Source organism: Drosophila navojoa, chromosome 3, assembly GCF_054131105.1.
Source record: "Drosophila navojoa isolate 15081-1374.11 chromosome 3, UAZ_NAV_1.0, whole genome shotgun sequence".
Classification (NCBI taxonomy): Eukaryota; Metazoa; Arthropoda; class Insecta; order Diptera; family Drosophilidae; genus Drosophila; species Drosophila navojoa.
Window position 1 is genome coordinate 7,632,700 of NC_142891.1, and position 25,236 is coordinate 7,657,935.

Consider the following 25,236-nt stretch of genomic DNA (forward strand, 5'->3'; position numbering starts at 1 on the left):
GGCGAAACACCATCAACAAAAACAGGAGCAGCAGCGCAGCCTCATGGAACGTATGATGAATGTCAAAACATTTTGCAGTGTGCGTGGGCGTGGCCATGGCGGTAATGCCATATTTATGGCACACTCTGAGCGAAATCATCAAAATAAATTAAATTTATTGCCTACTTTTAAGCGCATGAAAGCATCGCCTAGTCTGCTGCGTATGTGAACTGGCTCTGAAAGGTTAAAGGTTAAGAAAAAGCTATATATATAAATCTATACATTTTCTACAGATTCATTTTTATGGTTGATGGATTGATGAAGCATTTAAGTAAATTAAAGCTAAATTATTATTAAATACGTACATTACTCATGTAAATTGTATGGCTGCAATGCAAAAAATAAACGAAAAAATTCCATTGGAAATTAAAGAGACACACACTCTTACATACTTAGGAAAATTAGGGAAAAATTGCTTTCAGAATTAATTGCGGTTTGACAACTTTAAAGAGATCCATTGGCTATAAAAATAAAATGCATTTAGAACAAATTTTTAAAGAAACAAAATGTACATTCATTATATGCATATATTATTATTTAATAAGTTAAAGGTAAAATAATTTAAAATAGCAAAATCTACAATAGTTCGTCAAAAAGAAGTGAGTAATAGTATAGTATACTATTATTATATACTAGATTATATTACATAATTTATTCCCAGACCCTGACAAAAACATCTTCTTGAGTTTTCAATAAAAGTTATATAAATTTATTTAATTTTGTTAAAAAAGTTAATGCATACATTTTAAATTATTTATTTTGTGATTACTGCAATATTGCAATATTCATTTCTTTCATAAATGAAGCTCTATATGGACACATTTACTTGTCAAGAACACAGCTATATTTTAAAGTTTTTTTTTGCCATAAACAAATTATACTTCATAAATAATATAAATTGCTTTAACGTAAATTCAATCTGCAGTCTAGGAGAGCTGTCTTTCTCAAATCCTAAGGAAAGTCAACCTGAATTTTCGCTGTTGCAATATTAATAGAGTTTCGCTAGGACTTCGACATTTACTTGCTCGCATTGATTATTCGATTTCGCTTCGCACATGTCAGCTCTTACTTGAAAATGCATGGGAGAAAGGAGAGCGAAGAAAGCGAGAAAACAAGTTGCCTCAGAATTGGCTGTATGCCAAAATATTTAGACACATGCAGCTTATTTATTTATAAATAGAGACAACCAAATGCTTTTGCTAAAATTTTATAAGCCCTGTTTTTTTCTGTATTTTTGCCAGTTTTACGGCAAATGAAGTGGGCGTGGGAGCCATGAGTCCTAGTTGGTTTGCCAGGTGTGGCAACTGGCTAAAGCAACTGCTGCAACTTTCTACGCTAGTTTCTTTTGTTCTCATCCTGCGGTTGTCCGCCGGACATGGGCATAAACGTACAACAATGTCTAGATACCTACCTAGATATATACATATATACATATACATAGCATGTGCATGTGAAAAATGCAGATTGATCGGCTGAGATTAGCTTTTGCAGGGATTGGAAAGAGAAAAATAGGAAACGAAACTACCAAAAGAGATGGTATTTTCACTTTAGGGCCGAAGTCAAAGCGAAGTGGATTTTGTTAGCTGAAGTGGATTTGGTTTACGTGTGCCACATGCCCAAGCAGTTGCCAACAGGAAATTGTTGCACATGGTTAACACATGAATAGATGAATAGATAGCGCTAGCTGAACCCAAATTGAGGCTAAAACTAGACAAAAGAAAATATACTAAGCCGCTCAACTGAAATGGATATACATATATCTAAAAGTTAACAAAGTTGTATCTTTAAAAGACATTCCATGATGGATATCAAGTTTTGAAATATTATTCATTATTTATTTTTATTTATTTTTTATTATTTATTATTTATTATTTATTATTTATTATTTATTATTTATTATTTATTATTTATTATTTATTATTTATTATTTATTATTTATTATTTATTATTTATTATTTATTATTTATTATTTATTATTTATTATTTATTATTTATTATTTATTATTTATTATTTATTATTTTTTATTTATTCTTTCTTCTTTATTATTTATTCTTTATTCTTTCTTCTTTCTTCTTTCTTCTTTCTTCTTTCTTCTTTCTTCTTTCTTCTTTCTTCTTTCGTCTTTCTTCTTTCTTCTTTCTTCTTTCTTCTTTTCTTTCTTCTTTTTCTTCTTTCTTCTTTCTTCTTTCTTCTTCTTCTTCTTTCTTTCTTCTTCTTCTTCTTCTTCTTCGTTTCTTCTTATTCTTTCTTCTTTCTTCTTCTTCTTTCTTCTTTCTTCTTTCTTCTTTCTTTTCTTCTTTCTCTTTCTTCTTCTTTCTTCTATTTCTTCCTTCTTCTTTTCTTCTTTCTTCTTTCTTCTTCTTCTTTCTTCTTTCTTCTTCTTCTTTCTTCTTTCTTCTTTCTTCTTTCTTCTCTCTTCTTTCCTCTTATTCTTCTTCTTTCTTTCTTTTTTTCTTCTCTCTCTTTTTTTCCTCGTTTGCTCCCTTTCTTTCCCTTACTCCTTCAGTTTCCTTGATAGTCCTCGCATTCACAGCTAAGTTCCCTTTGCATGTGCATGCTCAGAATTGAATTACATGCTTCACATGCATAGCAAATGCAACAGCGGCTGCTTACGCTGCTGCTGCCGCTGCCGCTGCCGCTGCGTAATGCATTCGTGATGCTAATCAATAAGGAATTAAAACATGAAACATCGTTGACAGAAACCAATCGCATTAGCCTTCCAATCGAAGGTGTCACACTCACTACACACACACACTCACACACACACACACTACATTATGCAGTTTAGCGTAAGTTTAACGGAAATTAAGCTGCTCTTAATGTCACAGACTGCCAAAGATATGCTGATGATGATGATGATGGTGTTGCTCATGATGATGATGGGCATTGACTTGGTATCACGGCAGTTGAAACACTTGAACTGGAAACCAATTTTTGGGCTTGAGCTTTGCAGGTGCAGCTGTTGTGAGTAAATGTTTAAATAAAATATAGTTTGCATATGTGTAAATACACTGAAAGAAAAATATGCACACTCAAGTACAAAATGAAAAGTGAACAACAATTCGGGGAAACCCAAATGTAAACAAATCAACAATATTCTCTTATAAAATTTTATTATTTTAGTATTTTATTTAGTATTTTTGTGTTTTCTATTTTGTATTATTTTGTTCAGTGCATAAAAACATATTGCACCTGACGGTAGTTCAATGGGCGCCTGACTGAGCACAGACTGACAGATTGGCTGCTGGCAACGTGCAGATGAAAACTTTTGCGGCAGACAGCAGAAGGAACACTGGGAGCTGAGGAATTTCTTGGCCACAGGACAGGCATTCGCTATGCTTTGTGAATCTTGCCAGATAAATATAGAAATACTTGATATGGATAGCATTTGCATAACTCAACAATTTCGAATGGTAAATGTTTTAAATTAAATTTGAATTTTGTGAACCAAATAACGTATAAGTGAGAGTGCTCTAGTCGGGAGTGCTCGACTTGGAGATACTCTGAATACTGTGCAGAGCTGTTACTTCAATTAATTAACGCTTTCACTTAGTTGGGCAATGTACCCAATCTTATTTAATTTACATTTTTCAGCTGCGCCACTTTAAACTCTATTGATTTTATTATCCCTTACCCCTCCTATAATCCCGATTATGCCATGTTATCTATTCAAGCGAATTGTCGCTTTAAGCTGATTTCAATAAATACAGATTAATTGAAAATCCGCAGGACATTGCTGCTGATTATACAAGTTGGCCAAAGTTTATTCTACATTTCCATATCAAACCAGAATTTGCATATCAAAACGTTCCCCGCTTCCACCGATGCCTTCGTCAACGTCGATGCTCATCAAGCAGTTGGCAAACCAAAATTTATATGCAAATATTGTTTTGAGTTGAGTTTCGGGTTCACAGCTCACACACACAAAAACACATAGAGGAAACATAAATAAGCCGCTAGCATTGCTTCATTATCGAGCTAATTTAATCGGCTTTGATGGGTTCACTCTGGAAATTCACATGCAAAATATGTGGAAAAATGAAGGCACAATGGACCACAATGGGTTCATTGCCATGAAAGGCTCTGATTCAGTTTAGCCATGAATGCTTTGAATATTTGTTTACACATTCGATTTACTTAAAGTAAATTCCACAAATATCGCATTACTCTCATACATATTTAAAGATCTCTTTTCTTTTATTATCTTCAAGATTGCATTGTTACATAGTTTTTCATTAAATTCAATATTGACATTTCTTTGTGCAAGACTCAAAAAGCAACAGTAAAAACAACCGTAAATAAAAGAAAGCCGCACACAGCGTTTTTTTATAGTACTCTCATATTTCTCATATATATATATATTTTATTTTTTTTTCGCAAGCCGCAACAAAATGTTGGACATCTGCCTGAAGTCTGCCATTTGAGTTGAGCTAAAGGAAAATGTGCATAAAAAAAACATCAGTGCTTTAATCGAGATGGCCTGACTAACAGCTACCCTGGAGATCTCCAAAAGTTACTTTATATATTAAAAGAATATGGATATGGAACTACATATGATATTCCATACAATTTGATAAAAGTTTTGTAGGTCCAAAACTTAAGTTAGATCTTTACAAAGATTTTTATTATAGTATGTACTCTATTTATATACAATGTATATATTTTAAATATCAAAAATTGATTCTACTAGATTTTCTTAATCAAATTTTTATTGAATACCTAAACATAATTAATTTATAATACGATTGGAAATATTGAAATTTCAAGTTGATTTTGTAGTTATTATTAACACATTAAAACAAACTGTATCCCGACTATATCTTGCTGTTATCAAAAACCAATATACCCGCTTATTTCATTTTTACTTAGACCAAACAATAATACACCCTAGGTCAGCTCTATTGTGCTGCTATATTAGAATATCTTCACTATATTAGGTCTTGACTTTGCAACCTGCTTTAATTGTTTGCACACAGCTGATAGACCCGTTTAATTCAATTTCATTAGATATCAAAAATACCCATCCAACTGGCGCCTCATACATATTATAGCAAGCGTTGCCAGATGCGGGCATTATTTATCCATTAGTCTAGGAGACCTTTCTGTGTAGCGCTTGCTGAACTGGTTTAATGGCTTTTCGATTGTTTGCAAACAAATCTTTTCTCAGCTCAAATATATTTCAGTTTATACTGTTATAAGCTTTTCACACTTGAAGTGACTTACGGTTAATTATATAACAAATGAATCATGTGAAATACTCTAAAAACTATATAGAGAGGGAGGGAAAGAAATAAATTGTAATTTGTCCGACGTACAACAGACGAACGAATCGAGGCTAAGGGGTTAATAAAGCAGAAGGCAATGCCAATCTATTGCCAGAGTCCTCGGAGCCATAAAACGTCTGCGGGTGACGCCTCGATTGATGGCCCGGCGACAGGCAAGGGCTGGCTCATAGGGCTCATAGGGCTGACAACGAAAACAATCATCAAAAGGACAAAAACAAACACTAAGCACGGACAATGGGGCCCAGACAATCAACGTTGGAGGGGGCCTGTAACAGTGACGGCAAATATATATGTAGAGTACATGGCATATTAAACTAGAATGGGGCTTACGAGGCGCGGTAGGCAGCCTAACGATTGCCCTAATGGCAGCCAGACATTATCGCAGCTAAAAAAAAAATCGATACGAGCTGCTTACATTTTCCTACGCCAGTGCCCAATTCCAAGTGAAACTTTAGAAAATTTTCACGCCAGGCCAACGCACGCGATGCAGTTGCGTCTTCTTGCCATTAGCAGGACGAGATTGGGGTGTGGCGAGGCGATGCGGCGTCAGGATGAGAGCGTAGCTATACGTCAAGCGAGCAAAGTTTAAAAGTCATGTCTGACTTTTTTTTTTTTTTTGCTTCTTTTTGGCGCACGGAAATCCTCGCTATTTCTAAAAACAGAGTCAGAAATCAACACACTGCATTTGTATGTGTGTGGCTGCGAGGGTGGTCTAATAAGATAAGCGATCTTAAATATAATGAATTAAAATACAAAAAAAAGTGGACAATAAAAAAGAATTCTTTTTATTTTAGAAATATCTTTTGTTGCCTCAAAAATTGAAAATATTTTTGTATTTATTATTCTTATTTATTTACTGAGCTTCGATCTTACATTTGCTTCTATTTACAAGCTTTGCTGACATTCAACAACAAAAACAATAATGGCTCTCAGTATAATGTTATAAATATTATATTCACTCTTTGGTAAAGTGTAAAGTCGCTGATCCATCTGCTTATAACAAAAATACTTAATTATTATGAGCCTTGAGCTCTTTAGCTTTTCTGTCATTAATTTCCACAAATATATTTGGTTGCCTCTCATTTTTTTATACCCTGAACCCATTGAAAATGGGAAATCAGGGTATAATGTTTTTGTGTAAAAGTATGTAACAGGCAGAAGGAATCATCGCAGACCCCATAAAGTATATATATTCTTGATCAGCACGATGAGCTGAGTCGATATAGCCCTGTCCGTCTGTCCGTCCGTCCGTCCGTCCGTCCGTCCGTCCGTCGTCCGTCCGTCCGTCCGTATGAACGCCGAGATTTCAGAAGATATAAGAGCTAGAGAGCTGAAATTTTGTGTGCATACTCGTGTATACCATACGCAGTACGAGTTTGCTTTATTTTTTCGATAACTCATCCGATAACTTTTTTATCGAGAATAATCGAAAAATTGATTTTGTTTTTTGAGCCTCATCGGAGTACTATTAGACATAAGAGACTTCAGATTTACTGTGTATATAGATATGATGAATACAAACATTTTGTAATCAACAGATTTTGGATACCACGCCCCTCTCGCCCCCAATTTGTCAAAAAACGCTATTTCAAGTACTAAGACTTGTGCTTTGGAATGTACACACATTTATCACCATATAACTACGTCCCTGAAAATTTCATTAAGATCGTATGTTTATAAACGAAGTTATTCATCAAGTAAATTCTCATACTATTGCCCACACTGCAGCGCAGCCCAAGCGCAGTCGCTGCTTCCTGCGCAGTTAGCAGAGCGCGGGCGCGTGAGGGTGGATGCATGTGTATTTATGTGTGCGTGCATAATAGAAGTGCAGAATGATAAGAATATCAGCTTGGAGGGTTCAGGGTATCTCCTAGTCGAGCAGCATCGACTAGAGTCTTCTTACTTGTTATTTTATGATTTCATGAAATTATTATGCGCGGCGCAAATTGCAGCATTAATTTAATCTCTTCTTTGCCCGTTGACAGTTGACAGAAATTGCTCATTTATTATTCATATTATTCCTCATTTGCCCTTACTTGTTTCTGTCTCCTTGATTATATTTTCCTGGAAATCTTAGGTCATTCCAATTGTCCGCCATTTTGTGTTTGAGTGAACAATATTTGACAAGAAATGCGTTGCGCAATTGAGAAGTTAAAACCATATGCATATTCTTCTCTATATTCTTTAATTCATTTCAATGCAGATAAACACAGCAGATAAACAAAGTCCATTCGATTCGTTAAGCTTTTATAACTACACGATGAACACAACCAAAGCCTACGCTCTCAGCTCATCTACCTTGCTCACTCTTACAACAAGGAGATCAAAGACAATTCAACCAATGGCAGCAGCGCTCCCTGAGCAAATGCGTATTGCCGACATAGCCGAGCGCTCTCTCTATTTCACACGAATGCAATACCATTGCACCAAAAGGAGAGGCACACATATGCAATATACGCTCTATAAATAGATCGGCGCCAATAATGGCAGCAGCGCTGTGCACATTCATACACACACTTGTGCTTATATTTAATGAAGCCTGCATTTGCACATATAATATAATAAAAGAGAAGCTGAATGTTCTGCTCTCTCCCGTCCGCTCTTGAGTGCAAAATTAAAGAGATCAAAATGCATAACGTCATCTCTTTTACTCCTAGACTTTCTTATACCTGTGCCTTGCACATTTACTCAAGGATGCGCAATATTGTAATAACTCTGTCGCTCTTGACTGTAAAGCTAAAGAGATCAGTACTGATGGCAACAGCGTCATTTCCCTACACTTTATTAAAGCTCTTCTGCGCCTTTGCCTGCAGATTCGTAATTCTCTTATATTAACTTTCAATTTAATTAATGCGAACGATTTTTTGCGCCCACATGGCAATGGCCAGCAGTAAGTAATTTTCCCACATTCACTTCAGGTGGTAAATTAATGTTAATGGGTCAAGGATGTGAAGAGCTTTGCGTGTGTTCCATATCATACGAATAGAGTACATTGAAGAAAAATCCATATGAAATTTATGGCTTTACCTTAAGGCTGCCCAAAGCATAAGGGTTGGCCCATTAACAAGCTACGAAATTGGCGTCTCGACTGAAACTCTTGAGACAGAAAGACAGAGACAGGCAGAGAGAAACAGAGTAAGAGTGGGGAATTGCGTGCTAGAAGGGTGTGTTTATTGGGCAAATTACAAAGTCAATAAGTGAGCCAAAAAAAAAAAAAAAAAACATTACTAGAATTTGACTATTTAAGAGAGAGTAAAGACTCTTATAAAACAAGATAATAGTTTTCGAAGCGATCGCTTATACATTATGTATATCGTACAAGAGTGACAAAGGGATTTTAGATTTTGTAATGTTATTTAATTTTTTTTATGATTAGATTATAATTAAACATGAGAGGTAGATTTTTTCGTAATCAAAAATACTTTTCAAAGGGATTGCTTCTAGGCAATATTATATATGTATATGCAACATGCATATATTAGAGTGACATTCTTACCATTCTCAATTGTCTCCTTGGCACAGGATATTATTTTGCCTTTGCGACGTCGCAAATTCGATTCGAAATTGTTATCCTCGCTGAATTCGTCATCTCGCAGTGTGGCAGCCGCTGTGCCAGCGGCTAAATCGCCGGCTGTCGTTGTTGTTGTTGTTGTTGCCGTCGAATCCGGCACATCCTCCGAAGACTGCCGCTCCGCATAGTCTCGCCGTCCGCCCCCACCTCCGCCTCCGCCGTGCGTAAAACTATCAAAACTTTGGCTCATTGTGTGCCAAAATAAAAATGAAAATAATAAAAAATAAAACTAAAAACAAATATTGTCTTTTCCTTTAGTCTCTTTTGTGGCTTTCTATTATATTGCGTTTTGTTTGCCGTTTGTTTTCTTTCCAAATTTGTTGTCTTTTTTCTTCACTTTGAATATTAGTTTTCTTCGATAAGTTATTTCTCGAAATTGTAGTTTTGCTTTTTGTTAAAAAAAAAGAATGTCGTGGCGTGTTTATTACGTAAAAGTTTAACGGAAGTCTGCTGGAAAAACATTCATTCATTAATCATTTTTTTACAGTTAAACATAAAAATTGCCGATTCACTGGTATTGCTTATGAATTGCGGAAAAACAAACTAAGTGAAACACGCGAACTACACGAATAACTTCAATTACAGAATTAAAAATTCATAAAAACAACCCACTGTGCGAATGACAATGTCTTAAGAACCGTAAATTTTGGTTAAATTTCAATAAGTGCAGTTATTCATTTGAAGGGAGCTGTGAGAGAGCTCAAGAGAGAGCAAGTCATATTCACAGTTGAACTTTGTAAACAAAAGGAAAGAAAAGGAATAAGACGAAAAACTGTATTTTGCAGTCTTCCACACGCAACGCCGGCTAAGCATGCGTGCGCGGGCAGGGGGATTATTTACCACGCGGGGTAACATTTCAAGTAACGGGATCTTGCATACAGAACATCCCCGCTCGGGTTCAATGTGCGTTGCCGTCACTAAACAGTTACATTTTTGTTGCCTACTTTTAGTTGTTGTTCCTGCTGCTGCTGCAAGTGTTGCTGTTGCTCTTGCTGGTATTCTTGTTATTGTTGTTGCTGTTCATCAAAGCCGCAGCAACAACAACGACGAATGGCACTTGAAGCCGTTATTTCATAATCGCTAAGAAGCGATTTAGGTTAAACCAATGCCACAACGACAACAACAACAAAGCGCAACGCGAACAAACTTCACTTATTGCAAACTGTTTTCACTCAAGTATGACACACTTTCTCGCGCATCACTGCATTTGCATTTGATTTAAGCAAATGTAAACTCTTAATTCATTAAATACCACCAAAATGTTATAATTTTGTAATTTATTGCGCACCCGGTCGAAACAACGTTCACCCGCTGGAAAATGCCGTCAGAGACTGAAATGACACGCAAATACTAAGCAGAGCGAAAGTTCAACACAGTTGCAGAGAGAGAGCACGAGAGCGCGCGTGGTGAGTTTCGCATTTATTGATTTTGTTGTGTGCGTATGCGTAAGTGTATATGTGTGTGAGTGTGTGAAAGTGTGCGTGCGTGTTCAAAGACAAAAACATAGCAAAGCAAAAATTTGTATTGCCTTTTTCGTTTTCATGCACGCCTCACGATTCCTGCAGGGACCCGTTAAGGGAGCCACATGCTGCAGACAGCATGCAAAAAGCCGGTAGATAACAAAGCAGAGCACAACACAGCACATGGCAGGCAAAGAGCAAGCGAACACATTACAAATGCAAACCCCAAAAAGAGCAAACATATTATTATCTTGTCAAAGGCTATTCACATGCCTCTCTTTTCTCCATAGTGTAAGCTGAATGACAATTGTAACTCTGACAGTTAGTTTGATCTGCTGCCTTTGGTCTTGCTCTCTTTAAATTTATTAAGATGAGTTTATTAAGAGAAATTTAATTGAAAGCCGTGAATAAATGCTTTGTCAAACGAAAAATGATTTTATTTAATTCAGATTAATAAAATGTTAAACATATTTGAAGTAATTGTGTTTAACAAAAATAATGAATAATCCTCGAGTTTTGTTTTTTAAATATTCATATAACTTTGTGTTATAAGATGAATTATAAGATTAACATAATTTATGTTAAGTAATACCGAATGTTAATGTTGTTGTTTTTGTTGTAGCTCCTTCTACTGGTTGTTCCTTTTGTTATTTTTCTGTCGTTCGGCTTGTTAGAATTATTGTTTTTGCTGTTGTTATTAATGTTTTGGTATGCAAGAGTCGATATTTATGTAATATAGGGTAAACTAATTTAATTCCAATCCTCTTCATCCTCCAAGTTAGCTGGATTGGCATTATTAACCTAGTTATACAAATTATAAAAACAAATACAAAAATAGATTAGAATATAAAAAAAGTATAAACTTGTCAAATAGCCCTCGCAAGAGGATTTTACTACTTACGCCACCGCGCACATCGATTCCACCAAAACTGGAGCCCCCGCCATAGCTTGCACAGCCGCCAATTTCCTTAAGAAAATCGGGCACCTCCTGTCCAGAGCCCTTCAAGATCTTTATCAAATCGCCCGCAATGGCGCGATCCTGATCGGGATCAAAGAAGGATGTGGCACGTCCACTGTTGCCCACACGCCCGGTGCGTCCAATGCGATGCACATAATCATCGATATTTGAGGGCATGTCATAGTTAATCACATGCTTCACATTTTTAATATCTAATCAAAAGGAAGATTTAGTTGAAACAAAATATAGATAAATAGCTGGAGGAATCTCTCACCAAGACCACGTGATGCAACGGACGTGGCAATGAGCACCTTCATGGTGCCATTCTTAAAGTCACGCAATGCCTGCTCGCGCTGACTCTGCAAACGATCGCCATGGATGGACGTAGTTGGAAATTCGGTTTCCGAGAAAAACGAAGCCAGAAAATCAGCGGCACGTTTGGTCTCCACGAAGACAATGGTGCCATCGGCGCCCTCACGTAAAATTTCCTGTAAAATAAGTATATGTAAATAAACTTCAATTTACTCAATATCCCCCCAGCCTCAATCTGCCCGCTTTACCATCAACTTGGAGCGCTTGTTAAACTTGTTAACCTCGTAGATGGTCTGCTGCACATCGGAGCAGGCGCCACCGACCACGCCAACGGTCACAAATATATAATTGCGTAAGAATTCACCAGCCAGGCGCTGTATCTCCTCCGGAAAAGTGGCCGAGAACATCAGCGTCTGATGCTCGGCACGCATTGTCTGATGATGCATTATCTTGCGCATGCTGTCCGAGAAGCCCATGTCCAGCATGCGATCGGCCTCGTCGAGCACCACAAAGCGCGTATCACTGAATGTGATGAAGGTGCGATCCACGAAGTCCAATAGGCGGCCTGGTGTCGCAATCAGCACATGACATCCCTTGGTAATACACTCGTTCTGATACTTGAACGAGGTACCCCCATAGACAATGCTAATCTTCAGATAAGTGCTATACGCAAACTTTCTGGCCTCATTGAAGATTTGAATGGCCAGCTCACGGGTCGGCGACACAATCACTGCCTGCGGCTTGCCAATCTCCAGATCATGGCTCTCGTCCAAAATGTTACTCAGAATGGGCAAGAGGAATGCTGCCGTCTTGCCCGAGCCCGTCTGGGCGCAGGCCATCAAATCGCGTCCTTCGGCTATCACTGGGATCGACACCTTCTGAATGGGCGTCGGCACCACATAGCCCGACTTGGCGACATTGTCCAGCACACTGCCACGCAAGCGTGCCTTATCAAAGCTCTTGATGGCAGAAGGCACATTTTCGCCAGTTACCTGAATATATTGAAGATATATTGGCGATTCGCAAGAGTAATTGATATACACCTACCTTAACAGGTATATGATCATACTTGGCAAAATTAATGCCCGACGAGATGCCGGTGCTGAACATTTCAGTCTCATCGTTGGTCGGCTCGGGTGGTATATAGAACTCACGGGGCTTCTGCTTCTCACCCTCCTCGCCAGCATCATCATGATTGTTGTTCATGTCGCCATCGCCATCACGCTTACGGTTACGGCGATCGTCTCCGCCGCCTTCCCTGTTGTTCTCTAAATTGAAATTGTTCCAGTAATATTGTATTAATAAATAATCTAAATAGTTGAGGCGAAACATGGACAAACACACGACAAGCAAACAAACATATAAATAGTTTTCAGTATTTAAATTTATAATATTCAAATTTATTTGTTAGGTTAAGTGTACAAAAACGAAAAATAAATTTACTACTCAGGAGTATTACAATCAAAGATCAATTTGTTTTTACATTTTCCATTTTGAATTCATAAATTATAAAATCAATTCCTGTTTTAATTTCCAATATTTTTATTCATAATTGATATAGAATTTATGGTAATTGAAAATTCTATTTAAATTAATAATTTAAAATTTTGTAAGGCAGTTATACAAAATATATCCATATATACGTTATTTAAAAATAAAAGTTAAAATATTTTTAAAATTTAACAATCAAATAAAATCGGTTTAGATACTCATGTAATTTTATATAAAGTTAAATAAAACCCAATACACATATTTCAAAACATAACATAATGTATGTATGCATTTCATTAATGAATGTTATGTATTGAAATATGTTTATTTTATTTTATAAATTATATCTCTAGAAAAAACTCTAATTTTTTCCATTTTCTATTCAAATTTGTTCATTTCATATGCAATATAAGTAGAATTTTAAAATGCTCAAAATTAAAATAACATAAAATCCTGTTCAACAGATTTCCCTATTTTGTAAATCTTGAAACTAAAATATATAAAATGTTTAAGTTCTGCATATTGAATTACATTTGCCTCAAAATGGACATTTGATTATTATTAATAATAAATTTTTTAAAATTGAGTACAGATAAAATTAAGTTCCGCTCCACATTATCTCATTAAATTCATTTTTGATCGAATTCTTTTCGTCTTACGTAAGATTATTTATCTCCTCGCCCTCTCTGTCTCTCCCTCTACAACAGCATTGCATAACGAGCATCTGCATCGAGCATAATTATGTCGGCTGCCTTCAACTCGAAGAGCACACGATAGCCAATGGCTGCTTCCAATCGCGTCTCGAAGAGACCCTTCGCACGCAAATCCACACGATCATTCCGGATCAAGGCGCCAATCAGTTTATGCATCACACTCAGCTTCACCTCCGACATTTTCAGTATGATCTGTGGATCGTAGGTGTACATCGCTGGAATGGCGACATATCGCACGGCTTCGCTGCTGTCCTCGTTGTCGTCCGACTGAGGGAAGTTTATGCAGGTGGGTGTGGCGGATCGATGGCGATTCCTTAGCTGATCCTCCCTCTGTTGTTTACCGCTCAAGTGGATATTATGATCGACCATGAGGCGCAACAGATGCTTGTGCTCCACAATGAAGCTGAGACTCTCACGCAACTCTCTCTCCACACGCTTCAAGCGGGTCTCTTCCTTTGCCCCAGACGATTTACCGGTTGCGCTTTCTATCGTAGCAGTTGATTTATTCAGATCAGCTATGGATTGACCAGCATTGAGCACCGCGCTCGATGGCCGTTGGATAATCTGTATGGAAGTCACCAACGGCATTTCAGGCAACTCATCCAAGCTCAAGGGCAATGGCAAAGCCTGCTCTTGCGATCTGTCCCCCGGTTCGGGCAGTGGTAAGGCGAGCGTTGATCCTTCGGGCAGTCCATCTATGTCGCTGGGTAGAGTTTGCGGCGCCGTCACCTCGACAACGGTTGTTCTCTCCATGCTCATGGACGAAGCCAGCATTTCATTTGCTTCCGCAGCTGCTGGCTGATGCTCAATCAACTCTCTAGCATCAGCTCCTGGAGGCAACTCTGTTATCTCAATCGTAGCTGGCGCTGGCTCAACTTGTCTAGCTGCTGCCACTTCCATTGGCTCCTCGACTTCTGACCATATTTGGTGGAAGAGATTGGACAAAAAGTCCAGCATCACCTCATCATTGCTGGGCGGCTGCACATTCACAATTTGCTCCAATTCATTTTGAGCTGTTGTCACAGCTGCTTCTCCTGCTGCTGCTGTTGCCCCTGCCTGTCTGCGTTTCCGTTTGCGCCGGCGCAAACCTCGTGGCGGAGTGAGAAGGTTGTCGTATCCCACGCCACTCGTGTAACTTGGCAGAGCAGTGCGTGGCCTAAATATCGAGGTCCAATCACGCGGCATTGGTGGCGTTAACGAGACAGCTATATCGACTGTCCCCACAGCAACTGCTTCAATTACTGTGGCTCCGGCTGACGAATCGGCTGTTGATGCCTCGTTCAGTTCCAGAACTCGCGGCATTGTCGAGGGTCTCATCTGCTGCAGTGGCTCCTCATCAATAGCCGGCAACAGCGTGCGATAAGGCGTCGATGCGAATGCATGACGCGAGCGCAACGCCAGCGATGCCGACAAATTCGCATCTACAGCAACAGAAGACGATGCCGCAGCAGCAGCAACAGCAGATTCTCCTATGGACACTCCGCTGCCATTGTCCCCATCGATGGGTGTGACAGGCGGCATCGGTGGTGGGCACAAAGCATAGATATCTTCAGCTGATAAATTAGCTGCCTGATTGCCGCCGCTGGTCAGTTGTACGGCGGAAAGGCTGCGAATACCAATACCAATTGCAATTGTGAATTGTGATAAGGTCAATCATGGGATAGCAACAGCATCAAATGGCCAAACGAAATATTGTGTCCAGAAATGAGTTTGAAATTAATTCAGTTTCAATTTGATATTAATTGTGAAGAAAGCTATTTCCATATTAATATCCAAATTCTATATTATTATTGCAACTTTCTATATAAACTGGATCACGGAATAAGAGTACTATTTAATTCGTTGTTCATCATCCGTCCTTCCTTCCTAAATTCTGAAAGTCCCACTGTCTCACTAGGCCCAAGGAACTTTGCTATTGAAACTAGTCTTGAAACTCAAACTTAATGCTCTCTGATAACTTTCATTCAATTATTGTTCAGATATCAGAGATACAGACACTTTGGATATGGCAAATCGAAAAATATACTCTATAAATCTTCCAATAAAAATATTTGAGCGATTGAACATGATTTATTGGGTCAGTTTAACAACATTTGAATTCAATTTTAAATCAAATTTCAAAATCAAATTACCAAAGCTACATTTTTGAACACAATATTTAGAGAAAGAGGAGATCGAGCATGCGAGCTGTAGAAAAGTCAAAGTCGAAATCGGAAAGCTAAAGAGCATTGAGCCTACGCACAGCCTGTTTAATATCAGTTGAGTTTGTACTCTATATTTACGAACGAGGCAAACAAACATACACAAACACAACACACACACACACAGAGAGACACATACATACATGAGGCCTACATCGCATTCACACACACACTTTAATCATTTTTGTTTCACATGTTTCGAGTGAATGTCAAAATTGTCCGTATCCCAAAATAGATGAATATATGGTGCGTGTTTAAAGATAAATCAACCGACTCTTAGCAAAACCAATATAAAGGAAAATAATACCCCAATTCAGCCAAGGCTAATGTGGCGGCGAAGCAGTTTAGCATAAGGTGAGTGGATAAAGATGTAAAAAGAGAGGAGGGGCTTATATATATAGGGAAGTAGAGATAGACATGGAAAAAGAGAGAGAAAATTATGGAGTGAGATGCAAAATATGGGAATATGAGAAGAGCAGATATATACTAAAAGGAGAAAGGGAGTTGCTTGGAAAGAGACAAATAGAGAAAGTGGATAAATGAATTGCGATAGAGATAAAGTAAGGGAGATGCCAATATAGGTAAAAAGAGATGGAAAGATAAATAGAATAGAAGGAGATATTGAAATTTTTGATAACAAAATAGATGAAAAGAAATGGAAGAAGAAATAGAGAAGGAGATGGTAAGAAAGTTATATAATATAACTCTTATATGAGAGAGAGACAGAGAGAGAGAGAGAGAGAGAGAGAGAGAGAGAAATAGAGAAAGAATACTGTACAGAATATTACAATGAAGCGATGGTCCATCGATATAAATACAAGTTCCATAGCAAGCATTTAGCTATGCCGAAGGCAGTCAAATTACTCAGTCGAAGCTGAACTGGCCAAAGCGAACTGTGGTCATCTTTAAATAGAGAAGAGACATTCGGAAACTGAGACTAAGCGGAAGCAGTATGCATACATAAATAGATAAGAGAGACATAGATAAATATAAGAACAAGCGGGAAGGAAATGAAAGGGAATAGCAGTTTCGAAAGATCTATCGTTTGACGACTTTTGTTGCTTATAGAGTTAGAGAGGGACAGAAGTAAATACCCATCATTGGAGAGTGATGCCGCATGGCTACTGATCATTGGCGCCGCATTGCCTCCACTATCCTGCACACTCAACGGCAACAAGCCACCATGACTGGGCGTATTCTGACTGCGTGATTGCATATCCTGACGTGGTAACGCTAGCTCCAGATCCAGCTCATCCTGTTCCAACCGCTGCTCTCGCCTAGCATCCGAGTCACCGGCACGATGCACAAACCACAAGTTCAGTGCCAGCGGCGGCTGTCGATTGGACAGCCAAATCCTTTTGTCGACGCCCAATGGCCAAGACATCGGTTGCCGCAATTCAGTTAAATCGGCGAAATGTGGATGTCGCATTTCTCGCAAGCGCATAAAGTTCTCCGATAGCCAACGTGTTGGCACTCGTTGCTCCCCACTCGTACGCTCTGTTGGCATTCCTATGGCCAATTCCTCATCGACGGGCTCTGCGACCCCATCATTTAGTTCGTAGTTACGAGCTGCATTTTTAAGCAAATTTCTGATGCGTTTTATCACACTTTCATTATTCGGTTCCTTGGCTAGCTTTCGATCTCTCCTGCCAGATGTGGAGTAGCTTGTTCGTGTTACAACTTTTCGACTGTTTCCCGGCACCACAATTGCGTCCTCATTCAGTACCGATTCCAACTGCTGCTCCGGCTGCATCTGCTGCTGCAACTGTTGCAGCTGTTCCTCCTGCTGCTCACCCGTTTGTCGAAGATTCAGGTCCAAACGATGCAGTTGCAGCAGTTCGTCTTCTGGTTGATTGAGTAACTCTTCAATGTCCGGCAGTATATCAACGATTTTAACAGAGACAGGAAATAATCTTTTCAATTCCTCCATTCGCTGTTTATGTTCCGATTCTTCCAATTTTGCCCACTCCTGCTTAACGAGTTCTCTGAAAGCTTGTAGCAAATAGTCGCGCTTTTTACGTAAGTCGGCGAGTGACTGAGTGGCTGCATTAAGACTTAGATCCTTTAAAAATGCTGCAATCGTTTCCTTATCATAGCTCTTGGGCACATTGAAGTTGAAGAACATCAAATGATCCGCTAGGAGCGTTACAGACAATTCAGAGGCGATACAAGAGCAAACGACACACAAAACATATAGTTGGACATAAATTCACGATTCATGAGAATCTTACTAAATACGTATGTATATATAGAAAATTATTGCTTGCGTAGAATCACTCACCATCGTTCTCATTGCGACGTCCGCGATAACCGCCCCCTTCGTTGTTCCGTCCACGATAGCCTCTATCTTCTCCGCCTCCTTCGTTGTTATCCATACGCCTGCGATAGCCGCCACCGCCACCTCCACCTCCTTGGCCATCATCGCGACGTCCACGATAGCCACCGCCTCCACCTTGGCCATCGTCGCGACGTCCACGATTTCCACCTCCGCCTCCTCCACCATTATCACGACGCTCACGATAGCCATTGCCATCGCCCTGACGATTCTCATTCGGTTTGTCCTCATCGCTCCATTCTGATATCTCCTTGGATTTCAATGGAGCCTCCTTTTCACTCCGAATGGCATTATCACGTAATTTACGATCTGGCACAACAGGCTAAATGAAAATGTACAAAAAAAAAACATATGTATTTGTATGAATGAATATCAACTCACCTCATCTTCCCAGTCAGACATGTTTGCTCTTTATCGTTAACTAAGCTGAAAGATTGAAATAATAATTATTAATAAACTCAGCTCATATTCATATATGTATACATATACAACATATTCAAATTTACCGCTATAAAGAAAAGAACGTGCACACTAAACACAACTACGTTTTCAGTATGTCATTTCTTTGCCATTCACCGACGCAGAAATGAGCTCATGTTAAGCGCACCAATGCGCTCCGCTCTGTTAGATGAAAAACGTGAGTTGCTCTGTTCTGTGTATGTATACACAGACAGCATGCTGCTTGCGCTTTTTCGCCTTGCCTTCTGGTAGTGTAGAACACATGTGCGCTTGAGTAGAGTATATATGTGTGTAGATGTTCACGCTTGTGTGTAGCAGCCAAAGCAGAAACGCAGAAAATTAAGGTTAGAGCGCAGCCAGGCAACCACACACCACACGACGAGGAAAAGAAAAAAAAATAGCAAAAAGCAAGACTAAAAAAACGAATTTCTTATATTCTCAAACACACACTCGCTCACACATTCACACACATACATTAACAAACAAATACACACTCTTTAAAACACGCATACTAATATATACATTTACATTTATAGGCGCAGCAGCAGCGACCAAACACACACGAGTTTTTTTCTGACAGAAAACTCTGAAATTCTGTGTGTGATTTTCGCATAAAAATCAGTTGTGTGTGGAAAAATCAATCGGAAGATTATATTGCAAGTACAACACAGCAATAGAAGCAACAACAACAACATGGATAGCGCCGGTAAAAATCGTTATGAACTCTTGTTCATGGACGACGATGTTGGCGATCCATTAGATAATCTTGTCGCGGCCAAGAAGAAGCAGCAACCATCAACTGGCGCCTCAGCAGCGGCTGGCAACACAAAAACGGCGCCAAATGCCAAAGCAGCGAAGCAGCCAGCGGGCACAGCCTCAGCAGCCGCCGCGAACAAAAAGCCAAATCAAGCCGAAAAGGAAAACAAACCAGGTGCACTCAACAAAAATGATGGCAAGAAAACGGCACAGGGCAACAACAACAATGACAAACTGAATGGGAAACAAGGTGGGGCTGGGGCTGGCTCGGCGGTCGCTGCGCGCAAAACACGTGAAACTGGTCAAGGGCAGCAACAACAACAACAACAGCGCAATGTCAATTTTCGTCAACAGAATGGAGGAGGTGGCGGTGGCGCCGGGGGTGAGGTAACGCGCGAGCAGCGCAACAATCGCCGCAACGTGCGCGAAAATGGCGCTCCAGGTGGCAACTCTGGCAATTCGACTGGTGCCGATGGCAATCCTCGACCATACCGCGCCTCCGGCGGCTTTGGTGGCGATCGGCCACAGCGCCAGAATCGCAACTTTGAGGGCAACAATCGTAAACGTGAATTTGATCGTCAATCCGGCTCTGATAGAACTGGTGAGCTATATGCAGTTACATGTATATCTAAATATATGTTATATATAGATATACAAATATGTATATCTCTGTTTATATATATATATATATATATATATATATATATATATATATATATATATAGGTTTTATTATTATTATTTCTGATTATTCCTAACCCCAAGAGGTTTACCCCTACTAATTACACTCGGGCACGGGCGCATTTCTTGATTTTACTCATTCAGAATTCATATTTTAGAACTGTAAAGAAAAGAAATGAGCTGTGGCGCACATTTCTTTAGCCTCACTCACAAAACACACTGTATAGAAATATGTTTAAAAATAGTTTGATTCTACTACGGGCCCCCTCCCCCGCAACCAACCCACAAAGCACATCAGCCTTATACATGGCTATCCCACACAAGTTTTCCACGCCATGGAACATTTCTTAGAAGGGGGGCAACGAACACACACATAACCGTGGGGCACTAGAGGTGCTCGAATATGTTATAGATTTTGCTCAGGAACTAAAGAAACTGTCATTTTATAAGCATTATTTATTAAAAAAAATAATAATAATAATAATTCCAAAAGCTTGTCATATAGAGGTCAACACTTTCCAGCCCCTAGTTTCTTATCAAAGATTTTCCACTATAATCTAGAACCTGATAAGATTCAATTTACACTAACCAATTCGAATAGACTGATGTAAAGGAATATATATATTTATATGTATACATTATATAATTATATATATATTTTTTTTTTAATAAAAAACCAGGTGTCAAGGCAATTGATAAACGCGATGGAGCTGGCGCTCACAACTGGGGTTCGGTTAAGGAGGCCATCGATGATGTTAACAAGAGCAATGAAGGCGGCAACAACAATGAGTCAAACGCAAACAACTCCAACAATACCGAAGGCAAGGCCGACGAATCTGGTAATGAGCAATCGAACGAACAAACACCGCCAGAAGAAGAGACCAAAGAGCTGACCCTAGACGAATGGAAGGCCCAACAGCAGCAGCGCATCAAGCCCAAGTTCAACATACGCAAAGCCGGCGAAGGTGGGTTGAATATAGATAAGGAATATATGATCAAAGTAAAGCTGGACAATAATTATAGTCTATTATTATATATTGGGTATTAAGAGTACGAACAATTGAACTAGTTTAGTTAACTAAATACTATAGTTATAAATACTCTTCATCCAATATTTAATTTCAAGCATTCTTGTATACTAGACGTATATGTCTCCGATCTATAATTCGAAACTTAAATTACAATTTAATATATGTATCTTATGCTGCAGGTGAGGACACGTCGCAATGGAAGAAAATGATTGTGCTGAACAATAACAAAAAGAAGGAGAACGAAAGCGAAGAGGAACTTGAATACGATCCTGCCATGTATCCGCAACGCGTCGGCCGTCAGCAGCGCGTCCTTGACATTCAATTCAACTTCAACGACGGTCGCCGTGGCGGCGGCGCCGGCAACTTCAATGGACGCGGTCGCAACGGACCACGCGGCGGCGGACCACGCAACGAGGGCAATCGTGGCGGACCGCAGCAGAGCGGTGGACACCAAGGCGGCAACAATGCCGATGGCGGCAACGCGGATCGCAGCGGTGGCAATGGCTCATCTGTTCGTGCCGATGGTGGTAACCGGCCGCCGATTGAGCGTCGCGGCTTGGGCGGCGGCATTGGAGGCGGACATGCTGGCAAGCGTTTTGGCAACGAGCGGCAACAGAATGCTGCACCCAAGGTCAACGATGAGCGTCAGTTCCCAACGCTCGCCTAAGCTGAATATGGAGATTAAATTTTGGAAGAGCAGAGAGGAGCTGAGGTTGGGAGGCGCTCGATAGAGCCGCCGGGGCGTGCATTCAATTTTTAAGAGTTGGTGTCTGCAGATTAGGAGCAGGAACAGATAACCAATATATATATCACTCACACTCACACCCACACTCATACACACACCCACACACACACAAACATATGAACTGTAAGCAAGAGTTGAAAAATTTGATTTCATTTTAGGCGGCCGCAGCGCAGCCAAAGCCAAAAGCAACAAAAACAAATAAATTTGAGAATGAGAAAAACAATAAGAGCAAATGAAAGAAATTATAAATATATATACAATTAAAATATATATATATATCTATATATATACATGAGAAGAAAACCAAACTGTAAATCATAAGCAAAAGCAATTTAGAGAGCAAAAACTAAAGAGCCAAGTTTCTATTACTATGACACGCATTGTAAATTTGTTTTTTATTTCAATTTTTTTCATTTTTATATTTTCTTTGCACTGTTTCAAATTTGATAATATCATACGAGTACAGTTCGCTTTCCAGTGAGAAAATTGAAAAACATCACGAACTAAACTTTTCTCATCGATGGGAAGCCAATTAATCATGCAAAAAAAACAAAACCCATTTAATTTTGTTAAAAATAAAACACATTTTTATATGTATACGCCCTCATATAAAAATGCATTTTCTTTTTTTTTTAATTTTTACTGTGTTAAAATTGTATTTTAAAAATTAATAAATGAACAAAAACGAAAAAAAAAAAACGCAAAACTTTGTAGTCCACAAAAATAGAAGAAAAACTATACAAAAAAAGTGTTAAAAACTTGTAATTGTGTTTCTTAAAAAAAAAAAACCTTAAAATACTATATGTATACAATTATATATATACGTATACCGCTATGATGCATGCTCTATTATATTATAAAAACAAATTAATATGCATCATATATAATAAATTTAATCAAAGCACCCACACACACACACACGCTGACAAACAATTTAAATTTAAGCCTTATACAAAATAAATAAAAAATTTATATTAACTATTGGAGCAAAATATATATTAAAAAAAAAACCTTACTAGTAGTAGAGCTAAACACAAACATCCACAAACATGCGACTATCGCTTTCAAGGCAAAGTAAGAAGTAAAAAAAAAAAACGAAAAAATAAAAACAGAAAATAAACAATTACAACACAGGAAGAAAAAACCAATCCCAAAATCATGTAATCTGTAAAGTTTTATGCTTTTACAATTAGAAATTGTATAAAAATATCTCTTAAAAATAAATGAATATATATATATAGAAATATATATATAGAAATATATATGTATTTAAAGAAGTTGATTATAAACAATACTTGAATGAAATGGCAACAATTTTACGACTTAAACCACTAATCCAAAATGAAAATGAAAAAAACAAAAACAAACAAAATACATTTTTTGACTAATATTGTATTGTATTTTGACCCCAAAGAGAATATGAAAAACAACCCAATTCAACAAAAAAGTTGAGAGAAACTCGTTTAAAACCACAAAAAAAAATATATAAAAATTATTTGATAAAAATAAAGAAAAAAAAAAAAAAACTTTTTTCGTTGTGTTGAATTTAATTATAATTATTATTATTAATTATTATATTTAAACTTATGATTTGCCCATGAGGATAGGTGCGACTATATGTATGTGTCAGGGTTCTTTTAGTTGGACAGTATATTTAAACTTCAAATAGTTCATTGTAATGGGATAAATTGACAATGTATACTGAAATCAGGAGCTTCCGAAAGACTACAAACAAATTACCACTAAAAATTGTGAATGTCTTTTGAGATGAAAATAGATATAGTTAGGAATAAAATATGTACATAGTTACTACTATGAATAGCATAAAGAGCACCCTCTTCTTCAATGGGGCAGGGCGGTAAGAGTTATGAGTATAAAAAATTTAAACAGCCTCAATCAAATCTCGCAATAATTCCTTAATGACACACATACATACATATTTGAAAAAAAAATATATATATTTATATATGATATATATATTATATATGATTAAAAAATATATATAGAACATATTACAATATATTATTTACTTTGTTTTTATGGATATGCTTTTTTGTTCGCACAAATACCGTTATAAATCACGCAACATTAAAGAGCAAACATGATTGTGCTTGTTCTCATTGTGCGCAGCGTGCCGCAATTTGCGCTGCGCGCGTGTTTTATGAACGAATCATTGCCCCGGCAGGCAGACAGATGCATTTTCCTCGTTGTAAACTTCTATTTGCATAAAACTTATAAGAATCACAGCAACTCGTACACAAGCCTAACATAAGGAGAAAAGGCAGAATAAAAAAAAAGTACGAAATGGACTCACGTCAAAAATAAAACAAACGCGAAAGGCAAAATCGAAATGAAAGTCATGAAATGAACATTAAATTAAACGAAATACAAAAACTTCGTACACTGAATATTGCATCTTTCCTTTTAACTCAATTTGGTTTAGTTAAAATAATTGCACTTAAAACTCACCTAACTATCTATTGAGTATTATTTATTTTTGGTAATGTCCAAGTTTTCACACTACGTTCCGTTACCGTCCGAACAGGATGACTGTAAAATTACAATGAAAGCATTAAAGTGAAGTACGAAAGAGCAGATCACAGAGGAATCTGAAGCTGACATTTTGGAATTTGCCGTTTACTTCAGCACCAGGGTTGCCAACGCTGCTGACCTGTGCAAAATTTTAAGAGCGTCAAGCAATATATGGCTGCCAGCGGGATGTTGGCAACTCTGAAATATAACGGTGAAAGAGAAGTGCAGGAGAATTGAGAATTGAGCAAAAATTAATAATTGTGAAATAATGTTCGGATGCTCTATTGTTAGAGGCATTCTTATATACATTTTTTAAATATTTTTATATAAATGAACTACTCTATATTTGCAAATAAACATGTTAAGGTCTCTGATAATATTTTACGAATAAACGCATTTATCGTTTTAAAAATTTGCAGAAAAAGCAGACAGTATAACTTTTTCCTTGCACAACTCTATTTTTATTATTTTACACCATTAAAAAACAAAATGTACTCACCACTTATAAAGAACTGATTTAATTAAAACACACACGCCAAGTTTCTTTTTTTATTAATTTTCAGCGCGTCCAGTTCGAAACGTTAACACTGCAAAATAGCTTTTGGCACTTAGCAGAGGATGACAATGTGACCGTTGTTGCATCAACATAAAAATACCATTGCACTGT

At 38.0% G+C, this 25,236-nt stretch overlaps 3 protein-coding genes across 12 annotated transcripts in view; 1 reads left to right on the forward strand and 2 right to left on the reverse strand.

The window, feature by feature from the left end:
- The window catches only part of wwk (anoctamin 8 white walker), a 34,716-nt gene extending 24,466 nt beyond the window's left edge, over window positions 1–10,250 (reverse strand). For 5 of the 7 annotated variants that reach the window (XM_089257194.1, XM_089257191.1, XM_089257193.1 and 2 more), the window contains exon 1: window positions 8,822–10,235. In XM_089257194.1, coding sequence (XP_089113320.1) covers window positions 8,822–9,086 — 265 coding nt within the window. In that variant the 5' untranslated portion in view covers window positions 9,087–10,235. Of the gene's footprint in view, window positions 1–8,821 lie in introns of all 7 variants that reach the window. The other 2 variants (XM_089257189.1, XM_089257190.1) reach the window with 2 other exon arrangements.
- Window positions 10,251–10,770: 520 nt separating this feature from the next.
- On the reverse strand, window positions 10,771–25,228 carry LOC115563998 (ATP-dependent RNA helicase vasa). 2 transcript variants are annotated; one of them, XM_030387798.2, is made up of 9 exons: window positions 25,069–25,209; window positions 24,507–24,587; window positions 18,748–18,792; window positions 18,313–18,688; window positions 12,674–12,894; window positions 11,875–12,618; window positions 11,589–11,802; window positions 11,258–11,526; window positions 10,771–11,157 (listed from the first exon to the last, which is right to left on the reverse strand). In XM_030387798.2, the coding sequence occupies exons 3-9, from the start codon at window positions 18,766–18,768 to the stop codon at window positions 11,107–11,109; spliced, it is 1,896 nt and encodes a 631-aa protein (XP_030243658.2). In that variant the 5' UTR covers window positions 18,769–18,792; window positions 24,507–24,587; window positions 25,069–25,209; the 3' UTR covers window positions 10,771–11,106. The 2 variants fall into 2 exon arrangements, with proteins under 2 accessions (XP_030243658.2, XP_030243657.2); XM_030387797.2 differs by lacking the exons at window positions 10,771–11,157; window positions 11,258–11,526; window positions 11,589–11,802; window positions 11,875–12,618; window positions 12,674–12,894 and adding exons at window positions 13,773–15,436; window positions 17,126–18,167 and having other exon boundaries at window positions 25,069–25,228.
- vig (vasa intronic gene) lies at window positions 16,110–22,303 on the forward strand. 3 transcript variants are annotated; one of them, XM_030387801.2, is made up of 4 exons: window positions 16,110–16,385; window positions 19,362–20,182; window positions 20,942–21,226; window positions 21,472–22,303. In XM_030387801.2, the coding sequence occupies exons 2-4, from the start codon at window positions 19,519–19,521 to the stop codon at window positions 21,957–21,959; spliced, it is 1,437 nt and encodes a 478-aa protein (XP_030243661.1). In that variant the 5' UTR covers window positions 16,110–16,385; window positions 19,362–19,518; the 3' UTR covers window positions 21,960–22,303. The 3 variants fall into 3 exon arrangements, with proteins under 3 accessions (XP_030243661.1, XP_030243660.1, XP_089113541.1); XM_030387800.2 differs by lacking the exon at window positions 16,110–16,385 and adding an exon at window positions 19,013–19,169; XM_089257415.1 differs by lacking the exon at window positions 16,110–16,385 and adding an exon at window positions 19,096–19,232.
- Window positions 25,229–25,236: the final 8 nt, after the last annotated feature.